The sequence below is a fragment of the Apteryx mantelli genome, chromosome 8, assembly GCF_036417845.1.
Source record: "Apteryx mantelli isolate bAptMan1 chromosome 8, bAptMan1.hap1, whole genome shotgun sequence".
NCBI lineage: Eukaryota > Metazoa > Chordata > Aves > Apterygiformes > Apterygidae > Apteryx > Apteryx mantelli.
The window spans coordinates 13,507,315-13,527,101 of record NC_089985.1 but is presented as its reverse complement, the minus strand read 5'-3'; the positions used below and the strand labels follow the sequence as shown (position 1 = coordinate 13,527,101).

Below are 19,787 nucleotides of genomic sequence, written 5' to 3'. Positions count from 1 at the left end.
TGCAGGTACCAGCCTGGGAGGCCAAAGGATCTTTGTAGCACAGGGTGGTGCAGCAAAGTCCAGACATTCCCCTCTTCTCTGCCAGCCAACTCTCTGCACTCATTTGCCTGAGCTAGGAAAGCATCTTTGGAGGTTGGCCTTTGGCACCACCTGCCCCAGGGCAAATCTCACTCTCCAACACTTTTGATAGGCACGTATGTCCAGAACTGGACTAACAGTCTTGCTCCATGAGCTGAAACTTTACAGCCAGAGAGTTTTCACCTTTCTGTACAGCTTCAGTGAAATCGTTCATAAGGGTGGAAGTGGTGCAAAAATTAGCTGTGCCATAAAAAATGAAGAATTTCAAAATATTTTCAATATGCAGATGCCTTGCCAAAAGCACAGTAAAGAGCCCACCATGAATACATTAGAGAAATAAAAAAATGTTTGCTCTTTTCTAAATTTCCTGAAGCTTGCTTAATGTCAGCAGGTCCATTTAATAGCAGAAATGTAAAACCCTGCAACAGCTATTGAACCCCCGACCACTAACAGGCAGTTACCGGCTTCGCTGGGACTGGTTTTGAAATCATTCAGTTAGTTCGGCTGCATCTTGTTACAGTCAGTGCAACTGATGCAATGCTATGAATCTCTTTTTCCCCTGTACATTTTTAACTCTCTTATGCCAGGGATTATTTTACTCTTAAGAATTAAAAAACAGGGCTGAATTGTTCCTTTGCTTCTGGCATTGAAATCATCTGCCATTTGGTGAACAAGGCACTAGTTGCATCTAGTTTTTGTTTGAACTAGTAAGTATTTAGGAGAAGGAGAAGATAGTTTTTATTTGAAACATTTGTTCTCACATCCTTGAAACAGTGAGGCAGCAAGAAAGGGACTGAAAAACAGCCTGCCATTTCCTTTCCTGCCTGTATTTTGGACTGCATTTGACCCAGCATGTGTGCGCATGCACACTCACTCTCTCGCTCTGCTCCTTTACACCGTGACTTCATTGTAAAATTCAATTCATCTGTTTGAAGCAATGACTGAAACATTGTCTATAAAATTATGGCATTTTTCCACTTTAAAAAATATTTTAACACTTCTTCATTTAAAAGTTATTTTTAAATCTAGTTGGCCTAAAACCAAGTTTGTCGTAACTGAAGTGGATTCGTCTTTCCTTAGAATTCAATGCCTTCCTTTTCTAAAATGTATTAGTTTGTTTAAAAAAAAAAAAAAACTGTAAAAAATAGTAAATGCACAGTTTACACTTATACCTACACTGTTCTACCCTCTACCATATCAGCACAGTTTGCTTTTCAATTTCTCACTCTGCAACAAATGCAAACGAGTCTCTACTTTTTATAACTCACAAACTTAACTCAAACATTGACTTCAGCAATCTCGGAGCAGAACCACTTACTTTCAGTTTGTATCTGGCTGGGGCACTCGTACAACATCACCGCAGCCAGTAACTGGCTGATTCAGATTTTATATCTACGAGGTGGATGAAGACCCTTCAGAAATATGGCTGAACTGGAAAAAGGAAGCATCATAGCGCTTTTATTATGCAAAGACACATATGACTTCTGGAACAATTTCTCCATTTACATGTCAACTGCCAAGCAAGAAATAGATGAACCGAGAGAGCCGTTGTGATATACTTAACTTGAATGAGTATCCTGCATTCACTAAATGTAAGTTCCCATTTTCCAGGACTGTCTCAAGAGAAATCAGGACATCTGGTCTTTTTAATGAAGTAGCTGATCTGGAATCTGGGTTTGGTAACCCCCCACCCCCAAAAAAGAGACTTGAATCTAAGCAATTAAGATGTCACCAAGAACTATTTTAAGGAATAACAAGCAAACTGACCCGGCAAGAAGAGTATTTTTCTGTACATTTTTCTTCTCCTTTCAAAGGGAATTTTGTTTTTCTCAAGAGAAAATTCAAACTAAATTATGCTAACTGACTTTGTATTCAGTAAATGTTCCATATGCTCACCATTACCCACATTTTGACAATTTCACTAACCAAGATGCAGATACATTATTTATTATACTTCAGTTCTATGTTTTGTAAAAGATATCAGCAAGCATAGTAATGCAAAGTACTCAGAAAAGAATGCTGTAGTCACTATACCCACCTGAAGTAGTTTAATCGGACTTTTATTTTCTAGGGTTCTAGGTTGGATTTTCTCAAGTCCAATCACAGCATTAAGTGTTTGACTCTTCAAATCAAGCAGAAATGATTGTCGAATTCAGGGCTTGATGGCCACAAAGGAACCTTCATATTAAATTTTTTTTTTCTTTTTTTTTTCCTTTCCTTTTTTTCCTATGGTTTAAGTACTTACGGATTTGGAATCAAAATTTCATGAGGACACAGCATCTAACTTATCTTTTAATTTAACCATGTTATAAGTGTAACTAAAATGGATTTCATGCATTTTTTTGTTTTCTTTTTTATGAAATGCTCTGGAGGTTTTTTGTTTTTTTTTTAAGGTGATGAAGGCGCATAGGGGAAGATCCAAATCCTCAAAGGTATTTAGACACTCAACTGCTGTGTCTTCAGTATCTGGACTGAAGCAACAAACAGCTTCTCAGTGCTCTCCTGTTTCTACGTGAGATTGCAGAGTGGAGTTCAGTTTTAATATTAATAAGATGTGGCTCACCAATATGTGTTTGATGAATGAGGTAGGTCTCCATTACCTCATTCTAAAAGACCCCTTTACAGATCTTATCCAACAAAGCTATTGAAGATATATTTATCTTTAACCACGTGAGAAATCTCACTTACGTTAATGATTGTGCAACACTAAAAAGTAAAAATAAAAATGATTAGTAGATCCACTGACGATTATAAATGTGCTCCCCCTTTCTTTTTTTTTATTTTATTTTTTTTTTTTAGGATCTCATTACTCCAATGTTTATTTTTACTTTTGTAAATCTAAGAGTGCAAACCTAAAGGCAGAGGTATAGAAGCAGCCGCAATTTGAATGGGTGGATGTACACATGACATGATGGACTGTGTGAACGCTATACCAGGCAGTGGTAACAGGAGCGTTACAGCTCTGCTAAATGCCCAGAGCAGTAAGGAAGGATTATACTGCTTTGAAAAATCACTATGATCTTCAACCTGCTCCTCCTCTGTCCTCCTGACACCTCCTCAAACTTTGTCATCACCCCTCAGGTTTACCCATTCCATTTTCCATGCAACTAGATGGTAGAAGTCTCCCAATGTCTCATAGGCTGTGGGGTTTGAGCCCCTGCAGGCAGCTGCAGTCTAACTATACCTGCCTAACTGGGATAATGAAACCCCCAGAACCCAGCCTGAATGGCTTGTGTCAAAGAGGAGGGGGATGACTGGGGACACAGGTGATGATGCAAGGATCCTCAGGATGAACCAGGTCCAAGGGAAAGACCAGGACAGCTTTCAGGGACATTTCTTGGAATTACTTTCTGGCTGACAGACCAGGCCAGCAGGAGAACCTAGAGCAAGAATTTCTCCTTGCTTGGAGCAAAAGGAGAGCTGGCAGCTTCATCATCTCTCAAACATCACAAGTTTCTCCTGTACTTGCCTATACGTATCCTGCCTTGTGTTAGCAGTTAACTCTCCCTTCATCAGGGGCTACTAGTCCTGACCTCCCTGGAGTGACCCATAGTTCAGGTCTCCAGAGAACACAACTTCTTTATGCAACTCCTGACCTCCAGGATCTGCTCTGCCAGTCCCATGAGTTCCTTGGTGCCCCATCTACTTCCATTCCCTTGACGGAGCACCTACATCTATTCTCTCTCATCTGCAGATCAGACGAGCATTCACTGCAGCAGCACAGCCTAAAGTCAGCATATGGTAAAGAACCATTATAAACATTAGCTTGATATTGTAAGTGAACACAGCAACATTTATGCTTCACATCATCTCCTAGGTAAAGTCCCTCTTTCCATGCCATCCACGCACCACTTCCATTAACTCCTCCCTACCCAACACTAAAATCCTCTTTTCTCAGACTGGCCAACAAAACCAAGGATTTGGGGTGCTTCTGAGCCCAGCTACTATGGAGACAGAGGAGTCAACAATTGCTTAAAAATACAAAAACGAAAGCAGACAAACTCCCAAACCTTCAGAACATTTTAAACCCACTTTATAGTCTTTCCCAAATACCCCCAAAATGCTTCAACCTCAGAATGTGATGAAGCAGGCAATATTTCAGAGATTAGTTTTAACATTTGCTAGGAAACATCTTTTGATGCTCCAAATACATCTTTCCTAAGGGTTAATACACCAAAACAGGAGGAAGGAAGAAAAAAAAAAAAGGCACAAAAGCTGTGTAACTTCTTTCCACTGCATGACAAACTCTCTCTGCATCATTTTCCAAAGTGTGAGATGTGCAATTTCCACTCTTAAGCTCAGTAAAAGTGCCATCAAAAAAGTACTAACCTTGGGAACTGCCTGATTATTAGTTTATCAGATCAACATCAGCAAAACTGTCTTTTTATGTGCTGCTTAGTTTCAAAAACCTACCATGCATATTTCAGCTCTCCCTCTCCACACCCCACACCCTTCTGCTGCTGTCCAGCTGGAACACATCAAGGGTCTAGAAGCCAAGTCAAATGTTGACCCCACCCTCCTCCATCCATTTTAAGGCACCTTCAAAGCCAGTACACTGATCTAGTTCAGCTTAGCCAACAACGCCAGCAAATCTGTTATTTAAGACTTTAGTGCTGAGTTTTTATAACTGCCCATTAATACAAGCTTTGATGTATGGTCAAAAAATCCAGCTGTAATGAGTTTCATCAGACTGTAGTAACCTTTCCTCAGAAGGTCTTTATTACTATACCTTCATAATCTTTGGTCCCAATACTGTTTTATAGTATCATTCTTACTGAATTGCCTTAAAAAAATAACACTCAGCAACATTTAACACATCTCCTTCCCCCAAATTAAAACAAAAAGCTGTTAATAATTTTATAGATGACACTTTTGCACCAACATTTGTAATACGATTTTGCTCCAAAAAGTATGCAAGGCACCAGTTGTGTGAACCACAAGAGAAACTGATTTTCCTGACAAAAGCCTTGAGGCAGGTTGCAAAAGGATTTTGTAAAAGGACAAAGAACTTACTCTGTTGTTCCCCTTTGCAGGATGCAGCAAGGAGGAAAGAGGGAAAAAAAGAAATATTAGATACATTAATTTTACATGCATTCAATCTAACTTGTACAGTTCTGGAAATCACTCAAACCAAATGAGGAACTGACTCAAACAACATTCACTGAATCCTTTGGTTAGGCAGCTTCCAGGGGAGCACAGGGGATTCGCAAAGGATTGAAGATGTTTGGGGAAGTTGTAAATTCACTGTTTTTCAAAATTTCCTCTCTACCCAAATGTTCTGATTCTCCTTTTCCTTCCTCCAGTGTGAATCAGGAGCGGCTCCAGAGAAGTCCGTGGACACTAATACAAGGGACAGGAAAATGAGGCCTGAAATGATCTGGGGATGGGACCAAAGTCAGAGGGATTTTCATGCATTGGTAATACTGAACTAGTACACAAAGCAACCCACTAAACATGTCCGCTTACCTTTCACGACAACCACTCCCTACGATATGCTAATGAACGGAGAGTTTCATTATCCAATGCTTTTTAAAAAGCAAATATTGTATATTTAGATTAGTAACAAAAAAAGGGAGGAGATGGCATAAAGGAAGAGAGTAAAAGGAATGGACAGTGCTAGCAAGGTAAAGTGTGCAGAACAAGTTACGACGAACATCTGTGCTATTATTTTTTTAATTGTGGGTTTTGCCATAAGCTGGCATGAACAGTATATATTATACAGGGGGAAGTCAGCCAAAATAAACACCAGCCTACAGTTGAGAAATACAGTCCGGAAAGGTTAGTCACAAAGTTGCAGTCATTTTTTAAAAAAGGAGGTTTGGATGCACCAGTACCGAAACCCAGCAGTAATGTCAGCTGGTAAATGGATATCGTGTTTCAAAGTGAATTGGTGATAGTGTGATCTATATCAAGCAAGCTGACTTGCATATGGGTTGGAAAAATAAAAACACTGATTCATTGCTATCTGGGTGGCTGTCAAAACCCAAGTCCTGACAAAAGCAAATTCCCTGGGGGAAGGAGATGACTTGGCAAACTGCAAAAGAATTCAGGGGCACATGGAGCAACTTCTTGGGGTGGCTGAAGATAACTAGAGAGTGAATATATGAATGTGAGTGTGTGTCTGCATGTGCAGAGGGTCAGGAAAGGCAGGCAAAAGGAAGCGAGGAAATGGAGGAATGGAGTGATATCTGGCCTTTAATTTTTAATACATTAAGGAGTTTTGTTTGGGGGGGGGAATCAGCAACCTTGGACTTAGCTTACGAATTAAATTAGTACTAGGGACAAATAGAGCATATCTTCATGTTTGTGGCAGTAAGTGTTGAGCCCCATTACACCTGTAATTACACAATTTCAAGCGGCACTACTAGAAAAACAATAGAAAAACAAATATTCTTATTGGAGAGATTTGCTCCTAGTGAGGATTCAGAACAAATCTCTTGAATACAATGACAAATTCCTAATATTCCTGCCACTACAGAGGTATCTCAGCTAAGGGAAAATGAGTTGGATTTTACATCAGCGTTCTTGTACATGAGTAGCAGAACTGTTGATGAAAACACACAGCTTAACTTTCAAATTCCAGGCTGTGCACACTGCTCTGGCAGTTACAGAAAGCAGGCCAGCTTCACCACTGCACTGCTCCAGGTTTACAGCACTATTAATCTATTTTTCATTTCTAAGCAGCAATTTTTCTACTTCTGGTGCCAGAGCCTTAGATACTTGAAGTTACCAGCTGTAACTTGTACATGTGAAACAATGAGAAGGTCGCCCTGCGAAGGTGCGAGGGTACCTCTTTGCATTTTTAACTCTGGGATTGCAAAGCTGCGGGGAAACACTGAAGTGAGAATTGCACTTAGTCTCTAGCAGTGTCACTTGCACAAAAACAGGGCCTTTAATCCTTTCAAGAATAAAAGACTAGTTGATGTCTCTAAAACTATTTTACATTGTCAAAGGAAGATCTGAAACTGATGAGCATGCACATGATTTTAATGGAAAAAGATACTGCCGATTTTTATTGAAGTTATACTGCAGCTCCTAAGGTGTCATGGGCCTTGGAACTTTTGCTCTACAAAACTAAAACTTCAAGCAGCTTTTCAGTACACAATTTGAAGCTCCAATCTCGTAGGTACAAGGTACTTTGCAAGACTAGAGTAGCATCAAAGATCTCTTCCTGCAGAGCTTGCAGGAGCGTGCTACTCCTGCAGAGTAAAATACCAGATGAATTTCAGACTATAGGGTTTTGGAACAGTAATACTCACTCTTTTTGCAATGTAAAGATAATTCCAGCTCAAAGGAGAACTGAATTTCGAAGACTCCCTTCATTTTCAACCTACAACGAAACCTCTCTCTTATATCTAAGATTCCTTTAAGAAAGTTACTTTAAACAAAAACAAAAAGAATCTTTAGAAAACTTCTTGAATGCAAAATATTTTTAGGGGTAAGGAAGAGACATTTGGAAATCCAACTAGTCTGTCTTGCTTAAAGGTAAAGCATAAAATGTATGAATATGACAAATGACACGGAATAAAAGATTAAAACAGTTAGCATATTGCTACATCTGATTTAACATCATTAAAACCTGAGCAAGAAAAGGAAACAATATAATATTTCAATCCTTGTAATTAAGTAGATAATCTCTCATAATTAATTCTTGTGAAATTGCTTCTGATGGTCTTAGAAAAGAACTGATCTATGGGTACAGGCAACCTACTGAAGAGTCATTGAAAAATTTAAAAAAGTACTGATAAAGTCTCAGATATCTGTTAGGTTGCCAGCTAAATTTGTATTTGGCCTATTTAAAAAAATCATCATCGTCACTGCTCATTCCTAAAATAATTGGGGAATCTAACAGTTCATTCTCTGATTTAGCTTTCGATGACAGCCTTAAAACTCAGTATGAAGAGAAGAAACCACAGGTTGTTTGTGTGCATACATAGCAGCAGGAAGAGATGCAAACAGAATTATACTGGAAGCTGTGGAGGTATCACAGGTATAAGGGAAGCATTAGGAGAGAAAGACAAGGTGGAAGACAGCACAAGATGCCGGAGCAGTGGACTTTAGGGGGCTGGCCTTTCCATGGAACACAAGCAGGAAGAGGAACAAATTTTATCAAAATAAAGCATCATTTCTCAGAACAGATCTACCCCTGAAGGGATCTAGCACAGTAGTAGACTTGCTGAAGAAAGGCGAACCATATATTAGAGAGAAAAAAAACTTTCAAAGGCTCAAATGACAGGTATTTATACTAAAGTCAGCCATCTCTTTGGATATCTCTCCTCAAAACTTCACTCAATATTGCAGAAGAAGGTGTTGCAAACAAGAGTGGAGAAAAGTACCATAGACATTTTCACTTCAGACCATTTAAGCGCAAAGCTCAAAACTATAAAAAAAACCTAAAAATGAAGAACTCCTCCCACACTGATCAACTCCCTTGGGAGTTCCACCATGTAGAGAAACAAACCCCCCCGTTGTTATTGTAGATTCATCATGAGTAATAAAGGTACTTCATAACTGAAATCTTATTCAAATGGAGTAGCCATATCTGAATGGTGCTTAAGCAACACTGGTGTTCAGTATTGAGATTTAGTTCTGGTGCTATAGCCCATATTGCTATGGCCTCAGCTGCACTGGCACTTGAGGAAGCTGGGCTTTAGGAACAGGACCAACGCCCTCCTCCCAAACTTGTACAAATAAGAACAACACAAAAAGACAAAGCCCCAAAAATGTGAAAGGGTTGCTGGGCATATTTATTTCCTGACTTTCTCTCCTTTCTGTTTGATTAATAGAGGCCTCTATTCTGTTCCCTATTCAATTTGCTTTACATTATGATTAGCTGAGTAAAACCATCTCGGAAAGGTTTAGCATGTGTTTCATACACAAAAACATCCAGTGAATCAGTAAAACAAACATGATTGCCTGGATGCTTCTGTCAGTTATGTGATATAGAGCTTGCAGGAATAAACTCTTCAGAACACATCTTTACCTTAGAAGACATTAATAGAAACAATAAAGATCAGGAAACCCCAAATTGCTCCATGTTTTTACTACTCAGAACCAATGGATAATATTTTGAAAGGTTTTTTTTTATATTGAGGTTTGACACATAAATTAATCTTAAAATATCTCATTATGAATATTTTAAAATAACTCTAGAAGAGTTTAATGAGAAGGCTATAATTTCTTGAAATATCTGCAGACACAGAGTCTTCCCAGATGATGAGATTGTGGTTCTGACTCAAACACAGCAGCTACTGAAAAACTAGTGAGCTGTTTAACTTACTGAGGATTTATCAGGATAGACACCGGCTCGTAGCAGAGATGCTTTCCAGCTATCCACCTCCTCTTGGGAGTCACAGGCTAGCTCAAGGAAACGGTAATCCTTGTAAACATTCCTAGAACAAAGAGTACCACATTGTAAAACTAGAATTTTACTACACTGTATCATGCACACAGCATTTTAAATTAAAAATCCTTTGGGATCAGAAATGATTTGGTAATTGTTTTGGACAACATAGTTTATGAGACAGGTGCTTGTTTAATAATTAGATGGAGAACTTAAAAATATCTTAGAATGCTACAGCAGAGCTCTGGAAATAATGATCTGAAAGGACTGTGTAACTACTTAAAATCAATTTTCCAACTTTTTGCCAAATTGGGGCACATTTAGGAAAAAAAATGCTGTTGGGATGCAGAGAACAAACACTCACATAAGACATGACAACAAATTGTGTCTTGTGACTGACTGCTGCTGTAACCAATAAATACCAAGATAATTAATGATGGAATCTTTTTCCATGTTAGGTCCTTTCAGTACATCATATACCCTTTTAGTTTTTAGACATCTTCAGTTAAAAGGGAAAGAAAACAAATGAATACCTATCAGATTAAAAAAACCCTCTGATGTCTGTCATAACAATAAAAAAAACTGGGATACATTTAAATAATACCTATTGCAGGTAATTAACATAATCACAAAAACCCAAGCACTGTGCATAGGGTATCACTTAATGGAAGAAAATAGAGATAGGGAAAAAAATACTTAATACGAAGGAAGGTGGTACTTGTAAATTCTCCAACAAACAGAACAGATTTTCCCCTTACGGTTTAGCCATTAGTTTCCGAATTCAAAGTCCACACATAGAACAGATTGCTGTAAATTTGTCAGCCAACAGTCTTTTTAGGAAAGGCCACAAGCTTAGCTGACAAAGGTTATGAAACCACATTTTGCTAGATCTCAACAGATGCACAAGAATCAATCTTCCATTGCAACAAGACTATTTCCTTCCCTTAGCAAGAGGATCATTTAACTCTCAAAGACAGCAACAAGAGGTCCTTTATGCAACTAAAGAGGCCTTTTCTACCATCGTATTTTGAAAAAAAAAATTTTTTTGAGTACACTGTAGAACTAGGAAATAAAGCCATTATTAGTATTGGATAGACCAATTTCTACAGGATTCAGAGACTTGAGAGATTTCACCCTTCAAACATACAACTGACTTGATGTAATTCCCACTCAGAGAAGTGCTTCTCCCTTATCAGCAATGTCACCTACAAACAGCTCCTAGCCATGCTTTTTAGGGGATGTCACAGGAAACAGATGGATAGAAAAATCGATACTGAACAGTAGGTGTTCACGCCTGAGCACGAAGAGGCCATGAAGCCAGCCATCAAATTATCAACAGTGAAACCACAGTATGGCACAATGGACAAAATATATCCACCACCAAAGAGAGAGAAATCAGGTATTACCAGCAAGCTTATAGATTGCACTCAAAATACGTGAACGCACAATACGTGAAACTCCGAGTCAGTGTTTACTGAGTAAAGCAAAGGACTCAATGAAAATGAAAAGTAAGATGAAATCCCCAGAGAAAAGTGCATTAATTTATTGTTAGGAGAAGCTTTTACTGAGATAAGTTTTTGGCTAAGTTATCTAGGCAGCTATAACAGTGAAGGAAAGAGAAGCTGAAATAGTAAAGGATACGCTCAGAAAAAATGACTAAAAATAACAATAGAGCAAATAAAGGCTCTAAAACACAGTGATAGGGAAGTTCCAAAAACACTTATCTGCAAGAGCAAAACAACATGACACCAGCTTGTGAAAACCTTTTTTCAGGATTGTCATGTTATATATTAAATTTTTCGACATTTTTATGACTTGCACAGATTGACCAATTTAGGAAAAGGGATTTTAGCCTACTGCCTTGAACAGATGCAAGTCAGGAGTCCAGGATTCCAGTCTCCATATCATGAATTTTTCAGGTCTAGGGGCATCTTATGACCATGCTGCTGGATGCCTCCAGCTACCTGAGGCCCATCTCACTGCAGTGCCTGAGAACTCCACCATTTTAGTGTAGCTAACCTTACCCTACCATCACAAAGGAAGACAGGTTTCACTCACAGCATAAATGAGGAACTAAAGGCACACTAAGGCAGAACTCATAGGAAGCTTGCAGGTGGGTAAATGGATGCATGTCTCCTAAATCAGCTCCCTTGCCAATGGACTCCCTTTGCCTTTCTTTCTTCCAGAAATACTGACAGGCACAGGAATTTTTCAAAGCAAATAAAGCCAAGGTAACTTCTGAAGAGAGTTTGTCCTTTTTCTGTTACTAGCAGAATCTTACAAAAACACATTAGCATGTTTTACTCATTAGGAATCTGCTGGCATTTTATGGAAAGCTGTAAAAAAGTTCTTGAAAACAATTCAAATTTTCTGTTTTGTTCTTTCTTCCACTTTTTAAAATTGCTGAAGGTATCAGCACAAAATGTTACTACCCAGTCCTCACCTATTTACTCCATATGGAATACAATGAGGTCACGCTCTCATTCTCATCTCTATAGCAGCTAAATCGGATGTTATGCATCAAAAGGAATACTATAATACAGGATACCAAGAAGCAAGAAAGGAGAACTCTCAACAGCAGAAATCAGACAACTTTAAATTTAGAAACAAACAAGGAAACACACAAACAAGGAAACTGCCTGCAAAACTATATGTATACACTACATCTACCTATACTACTTCCTCCTGTAGAGTTTCACCATTGTAATTTAATATCCTGTACAGCATCACAAACATGAAAATATATCTATAATTGAATTACTGGAAATTAAAATAATACTTTTTTTCCCAGAATGAAAAATACAGAAGATTCCCATTTATCATCTACAAGTTTTATAATAGTCTAAATACATATACCTGAAGAACTGAACGTTCCATAGGGAAAAGTTAGATTTCCTACAAAAACAGCAGAGCTATATGATCCAGGTCCAACAGTGGAATAAAACTGAACTGAAAACCACAAGCGAAGAGCTTTCTGGTTGCCTACTGCAGTGGAGGCAGTACTAGCAGGTTTCCCTCTGCACTGGTTGCACCTCAAAACTGCTCACTAAGTGGACTCAACAGTTAGACCTCAAGATCCACAATTTCTCTTGCAATTTCTTAATACTAAGATAAGGTTATATATCTATCTCCAGCGAACCTAGAAAGAGTTTAAGGGCAACCACTGTATGCACACACATTACAAATGCAAATGATATACATGCATAGATATGTGATGCATATCCACATATTAACCGTATGCACAGGCAGCTTCTCAGACACTTTAGATCAAGTTGGGCCTGGAATATCCAGTAGAAATAGATGTACCATAAGCGCATGTAATTTTTTTGAATATACAGAGAAAATAAAAATCAAGATTAAATGAAGTTGCATTTATTCTTGCCCCTAAACCTGCCAATATAGGAAGAGACTGAACAGTAATTACAGAACAAGAATATTAGTGAAATTTTTACATGTTTCATAAGCCAATTTAACTCTAATCCTGCAAAGGACACACAAACACATTTAACCTGAATAGTCACACTGAAGTGAGTGAAACTACTCACAGACTGAAAGATATAGGAGTGTACGGGAATTTCAGATAAGTGTGTTTATCATCTGAAATTACTCTTTTGTAAACTTCCGGTCTATTTATTAGGATGCAATCAGAATTAAAATGAACCCAAAATTGTGGAACCAAATGCAAGCTGGCCCACTTTATTCCATGAAAAAGACAAACGATTCAATTCTTAAATATTTTTGATTGTTGAAAATGCAATCATAAAGAATATGGGTTGCATACCTAGCCACATAAGATGAAAAAGGGAGAAAATAACAAAATCCACACACTCCAAATAAACATGCGTTATTGAGGAAGATAATCAATCTTGAATGCAACTCACTTTATATCTTCTACTTATTCAGCCTTAAGTGCACCATTTTAGGCACCTGCAATTACACAATGGCTGGTTTGAATATACACACCATTTTTCTTATATGAAAGCTCTGCTAGAAGCTCTGCAAATCATATGTATTAAAGAAATGAAACTGGCCATCTGCTATGAGTTAACAGCAATGACTAACATTTTCTACCAAGGCGTGCCATTTCAGATCAGTCCAATGTGAATGTTAATTAAAATTAATTAAATGTCTCTGAACAATTTTTTTTTCTGAATACCCAGAGAAGCCAAAGAGAATCTCTCTGAGACAATGCCATAAAATAACAGCACTTAAGGATTTTACCATCTAAGTCATGTAGGCGGTCTCCCAGAAGTATAGGGATCTTTTCAAGTCTACACAGACACACACACACAAAGTTTTAAGGTGAAAATGAAGAGAAGATATGCTGATTAGTATATAGCTGAGCCTGGACAACAAAGTGTCTAAAATTCTATATGTAATTCAAAACAGAATTGCAGCCAAAATTAACATCACATAGGCCAAAATCTGCAGTAGTGATAGTAACTGGCACAAAAATATTCCATAACTCCCCAGAGAAAGGGAGTTTGATCGTTTTCGTGGTAAGGGATGGAAGCCTGTGTTGGAACCTGCCTTGGGGGCTACGCAGACACATAAGCTGCTCACCGCTGTCGGAGCCTCATCATGCTTGGAGGGAGCATGTCTCCTGTTCCAGTTCTCTGCTTCCCCTGGATGGGGCAGTGGTGGCCTTTCCGGGTTACAGGGAGCAAGCAAGGTAGAGCTGTCCTGCAGGCTGAGTCCAGTTTACCAGCCATGACTTGGCCCATGTTCACCACATTCGTATCTCTAGTAAGTGTCACTAATGTTCCAATCCTACACAATCACTTCGTCAATTTTCTTGCAGTACAGTATAACTATCGCATGTATTCCATGGCTTTGGCATTGCTGTTTCTTTCTCCAAGAACCCACTTTTGCTCTGTAATGCCAGTTTTTACCTGCACCACCTAACCATGGCCCTATGTTTTGCTTATTGTAAAAAGTATTCTTGTCAGTGATGACAAAAATGAAATATCCCAGGAAAAGCAACTTTTTGTTAATGGAATGGAACTGGGGTATAAAGGCCATTTACTCTTCAGGTTTGTATATTTTTCTATTCTTAAATATTGTATTCACCAGTGTCTTAGAAGTTTATTTGTTTAAAAAACTCAGCAGTTTTTTTCTGGATTAAATTCATGGGATTTTTAATTAGATTCTCATTCTTCCATTTCTAACAGAGGGCTGTGAATAGCTTACAGTCCAGCTCTTCCTGGGGCTTAGCTTTCTTAGTAATTCAAAAACAGTAACTAAACATACATCTCATTTTAGGCTTTCTCCCTTAGCCTGGCTTCCATCCAACACCTCCTCTGACCCGGTCTCCTTTCACTAGTTCTCTTTATTTTGGCTCTGTTCCAATTTCCCATATATATGGATAGCAGTTAACCAGTTGCTGCCATAAGAAGATATTCCATAATTTTACGTAAAATTCTAATGCATTTGGAGTCCCATCCCCTCCCAGAACAACATTCAGCTTTCATGGCCTCTTTGGAATTTCTGCAGGGCCCAGCTCTTGAATTCTCATATCTCCTCAAAATGGCCCAGTCCCTGTTTAATTGCATTCCTGTCCCAAACTTCTAGCTGAAGCTCATAGCGACTTAAATACCCCATGGAGTCCAGGAAGACTGTTGTGCTCTGCAGAGATTACTGCCAAAGTGAATGAGTAGGAGATGATCTGCACTGGTCAGCCTACGAGCAGGAAGATTGCAGCTGAGGTTCCCTATGAATAGGGCAAGGTTTGCTATCTGCTGTTGCTCATTTGGAAGTACCATGAAAGAGACAGCAGGCATCCAAGATAAATATTGTCACGCCTTTCACTTAATAGACATAGTGCACTTTCCTGGATCCTCCTGAACAACAGCTCCTTAGGCAGTATGATTCCTGACAGTTGGAGTGCACTCATGATTCAGAAGCTGTTGTTTGCCCTCAAAATTTTCTTTTGATGGCTCTTCTCTCAGCATTCATTTGTTTCTCAGATTAAGAATCTGTTTCTCCAGTAATCCTGCCCCAAATACTCATCTCTCATGCAGAGATGGTAGATTCTGTCACACTGCTTCACAATTCTCAAGGTGCATTTAGGTCTCAAGGATCAATTCTTATGCAGATAAACAAAGGAACGATTTTGTGCTTTGAATTCCCTACTCGCACCCCCTTACTATACAGAACCATAGAAGAGAGGAAAGCAACATGGTTATTCTGTTTAATGTGGATACTGGCTGGGTAGGAATTGGAAGAGCAGGGAGAGTTGGTGGGATCTTCCTCTGGAAGGAAGGGAGGACTTCACACACTGTTTTCTTCTTCTTTGCCTCCCAGGAAAGGAAAAGCCTGAACAGGAACAGAAGCTGCCTGCATAAGAAAGGCTATTGATAAGGGACTCCTCACTGGATAATTCTTCCTCATTTTATATGTTGTTACTCCCAGCATTGGTGGGAAAGGCATGAAACTTCACCAGTTCAACAAACACTTCAGCTTACTATCATTTTATAACTTCAAAATCTTTACCTGGTACAATCTATTCTCCCACAGAAGAGGAAGAACTCATCTCTTCAAACCTGAAGAGATGGAAGGAAGGTTTCTTCTCTCCTTTAGGAAAAGATAATTTTTACTCCTCTTTCCTCCTTGCTTAAAGGGGATGTGGTATTTGGATGGAGTGCTACTGACACAATAAATCAGCAAAAAAGTGCAACTACTCTACTGCAAAGTCAGAAGATTACTTTAGGGCAGCACAGAAACAAGCAAAATTGTGCCATGTGGACTCTGAGTCACTGGGCAAGATCATGAGATATGATGACTGCTTGCCCTTATTAACTAGGGAGAACTGGGACTGTTGCATAGATCCTAAAGGGAGGCACTTTTAAGACTACAGTTCTTATCCCAAATTACAGTACTTACCTAAAAGAAAAAGTGCCAATCAGCAAATAATTTTTTACGGGAAATAGGTGGGGAACAGGCAAAGTGTTTAGACTGAAATCCTAGAAGAAAAGTAAACTTCCTGGGATAGATAGAATTTGTTTTGTTTGTTCTTGAACTCTGCACAAGAGTCTCACACATTCATCAGTTCAGACATTACAGGTGAATCTACTGTATGTAAGCACATGGGCTCACAAAATCCTCCCTCCTCCATTCTTAAACCCACTTCAGAAACCCAACCACTGGCTACATCTACACAACAACCTTGCCAGCCTTTCATCTCCTCCCCCACCAGGGAAAAACCTTAAATTGCCTTGTGTTCACAAGAGTCTCTAAAGCTGGCTCCAGTCCTTGAGCTCTGGGCCTCCGGGAATATTGGCCCAGTACTCAAGAGCAGCATCCTGGCATACCTCGTTGCACGGTGAGGAATTATGGAAATAGTCAGCATTCAAGCTGTTTACACAAATTTCTCCTCATCATGCTCTGATTACATGAAAGACAGTTAGATACTTACTATCCTTCCACTTCTCATAGGAGTGAAAGTGCACAATTTCACTTTATGTTCTGCAGCAATGCTGCAGATATTAGGTTTTTTCTACAGGTTAATTATTTTCAAATATTTTGCATATATTTGATTGCTTTTACAGTCTAAAAGACTCACCAGTAGTCTACTGTGGAGATAGAAGGGGAGGAGAAAAAGACAGTCAACACAAAATACGTCTCACTTTCTTGACAGCCTTAGGTATAGACACATACTGCTCAATCCTGCAGCTCAACCTCAACTGCTCAAAGGCAGACTCATGTAGATGGACACTGCCAAAAGCGACCCATGAGCCAAAGGGCAGTTGCCCTAATGTACTTTGCTTTAGTATCCAGCGCTGCTAAGATAAGTAAACTAGAGGAGTCCATCTCCAAAGATCTTCCATGGTGTCTATAAAGTACATGGAACTTAAGTTCATGGGCCCACTCAAAAACTTTAAATAATTATTTAGTTTGCCGACAGGCAAACCCTTCCCCCTTCTTCTTTAAGCAATACTACTTCTATTTCACATTGGGGGGTGTGTGTGTCTTTTTTTACTTTATTTTTTAAAATGTTAATTAGAAAGTAATAGGAAAAGAATTTAATTATTTCACAACACAGGCTTTTCATAGACATGCAATTATGTTTCATTTCATGAGAATTTATCTTCACTGTGAAATCAATCATCACAGTCTCCATTTACTACACATTACCAAGTCAAGTTTGATTTCTGTCAGAGAACTGTTGACTTCTGCAGTAAATCAAAGTGACAGATACTGTTAGTTTCCTTCTGCCTCTATCCCCAAACCTCCTAATTCAAGCTGGTTTCTCCTTCTATTCAGTGAAATGAGGACTTCCCTGGTAACTGTATTTCACAACTGGAAAGGTTTCATAAATGGAAAAAATGCTGTGCATAATCCAGGAAACTATTGAAATGTACAGTATCAGAAACATATGGCTGTAGCAAATACCTATGCAGTGAGGGCCTGGGAATGAAAAAGAAGAGAACAAGCTTATGAAAATTCTTTTCCTAAAAAGATTTTTGCTTGAATATTAAAATATTTTAATTATACATTAAGAAAGTTTGCATAATCAATGAAAAAAATTTCTGCAGATTAGGGAAAAAAATTTAAAAAAAAGAGATACAGAACAGTCCCCACACTACCTGGGATGCCAGAGCAGATTTTGCCTTTGTTCTTTAATAATCTACATCTTAAATAGCAAAATGTTTCCATAGCCAGAACCCTCAGCAGGCAGACTCCAAAAGAGAAAGCTGATTTGTCTCTCATTTACTAGCTTTTCAAAAAAAAGCAGAAAATAATTTCATGAATTTAGAAGGTAAGAATGTTCAACTCCCCATATATTCAAAAACCAGAAAACAACACATTAGCATAAAGTAAAAGAAAGATGAGAGTCTTTATATCAGCAGACCTCCACCATTTCCATGTTTCAGTTTCTCCAGTAATCTGGGATAGGTAGGGGGAACACAGCGCTCAGCTGAGGGCTGGATCACTTTACACAAGCCCCAATATCCCCGCTACTGCAGCCACAGCCTATGAATTTAGGAGGCAGGGGACAGCAAAATGATACTGAACTTGATTTGCTCAATTTATGCCAGAAGGGAGATTTTGAGAAATATCAAAAAAATCAGCTGTTTCATAGTAATGGAGGAATAACTGTTTGAATTAGAATTCAGTAAATATTTCTTCAAGAACAAGTTCTGCCTCCTTTCAAGCTAGGGGATTCTCCTCATAAATAGCCCCTCCCAAGGCAAAGTTATCTTGGCATCTTATCACTGTGCTGTCATGTCTTAGCATGTCCATACAGAAGTAAGGATGTTTTTTAGAGCAGCCTGCAGATGCTGGAGGACCTACTCACAGCCCAAATGGGCAGGGTTATTACAGTTACGGCAAACATTTTAGAGATCTCACTTTGAAATCCTTGCTATGCAGTCTGCACAAACATCCAGTGAAAATGTAAATGTGCAGCTATATAACTCCCAAATAAATCCCAGACTTGTCAAGGGAAATGGATACTTCTCTTGGATTTTCACAGCAGTTCAGTGATGAATATTTAAGATGCAGAAAATATTCAAATCCATTAGCCAAACAAAGGAGAAACAATGCACTAAAATTAAAAGATTTCTCATGGAAGGAACTTAATATGTACAAGTTGACATGGAGCCACCAGGAAAAAATTTTCTTTCTTGACTGACCTATGGGCAATGTTGAGACTATTCATGCACATCTATAGTAAAATAGTCAGAATTGCATTAATTTTCAGCATCTGAAGATAAACATGTATGTTTTTTCAAAACATAAGTTTTTCAAAGCTTTTTCTGTGCTCCAGAAATGCAAGTGGTCAAGTGTTTGAAATCTTATTCCCAGCAAGTATTTGTGAGGCGTACTTTTAAAGTGCATCTCCTGGCAGACAATGTCTATATGTAGGTCAGCTGAGCAGTCAGCAGATGTAGGCAAAGCCTTCGTGGGGCAGTTGAGAGAGAGACTCACATTTAGTCCTCGTTTCGTCAGCAGAAACCATGAACATCCCAGAAAGCCTGTGCTTTGCTTTTACTTTGCAGGAGGGAGGGACATTCCTCGCTTCTGCAACGACTATTTCTGGCCAGTTCAGGAGCAACAACAGCTGGCTCTGCAGGGAGCAACATCCAGCCCTCATCATCTTGAACAACATCTGAATGTATTGCCAAGCTTTGGTTATGGAAGGGGGAGAGGGAATGAAGAGATTTAGAATAAGAGAAGAAGAAAACAAGGACATCTATGAATGTCACCACTACAAGTAATTTTACTTATTTTTCTTAAAAAACAAACAAACAAAAACTTACAAAAATTGCACCTCATCTACTAAAATGCAATTCCACTGAGCCAGATGCAAATACAACTCTTCCCTTTGGTTTAAAAAACACACACACACAGATCACTTGTATGA

General features: G+C 38.7%; 1 protein-coding gene across 4 annotated transcripts in view; it reads right to left on the bottom strand.

Annotated features, from left to right (window-relative positions):
• DNM3 (dynamin 3) overlaps positions 1–19,787 on the bottom strand; it is a 194,806-nt gene that overhangs the window by 51,107 nt on the left and 123,912 nt on the right. For all 4 annotated transcript variants that reach the window (XM_067300695.1, XM_067300694.1, XM_067300693.1 and 1 more), the window contains one exon: positions 9,359–9,470. In XM_067300695.1, the coding sequence (XP_067156796.1) occupies positions 9,359–9,470 (112 nt within the window). The remainder of the gene's footprint in view (positions 1–9,358; positions 9,471–19,787) is intronic.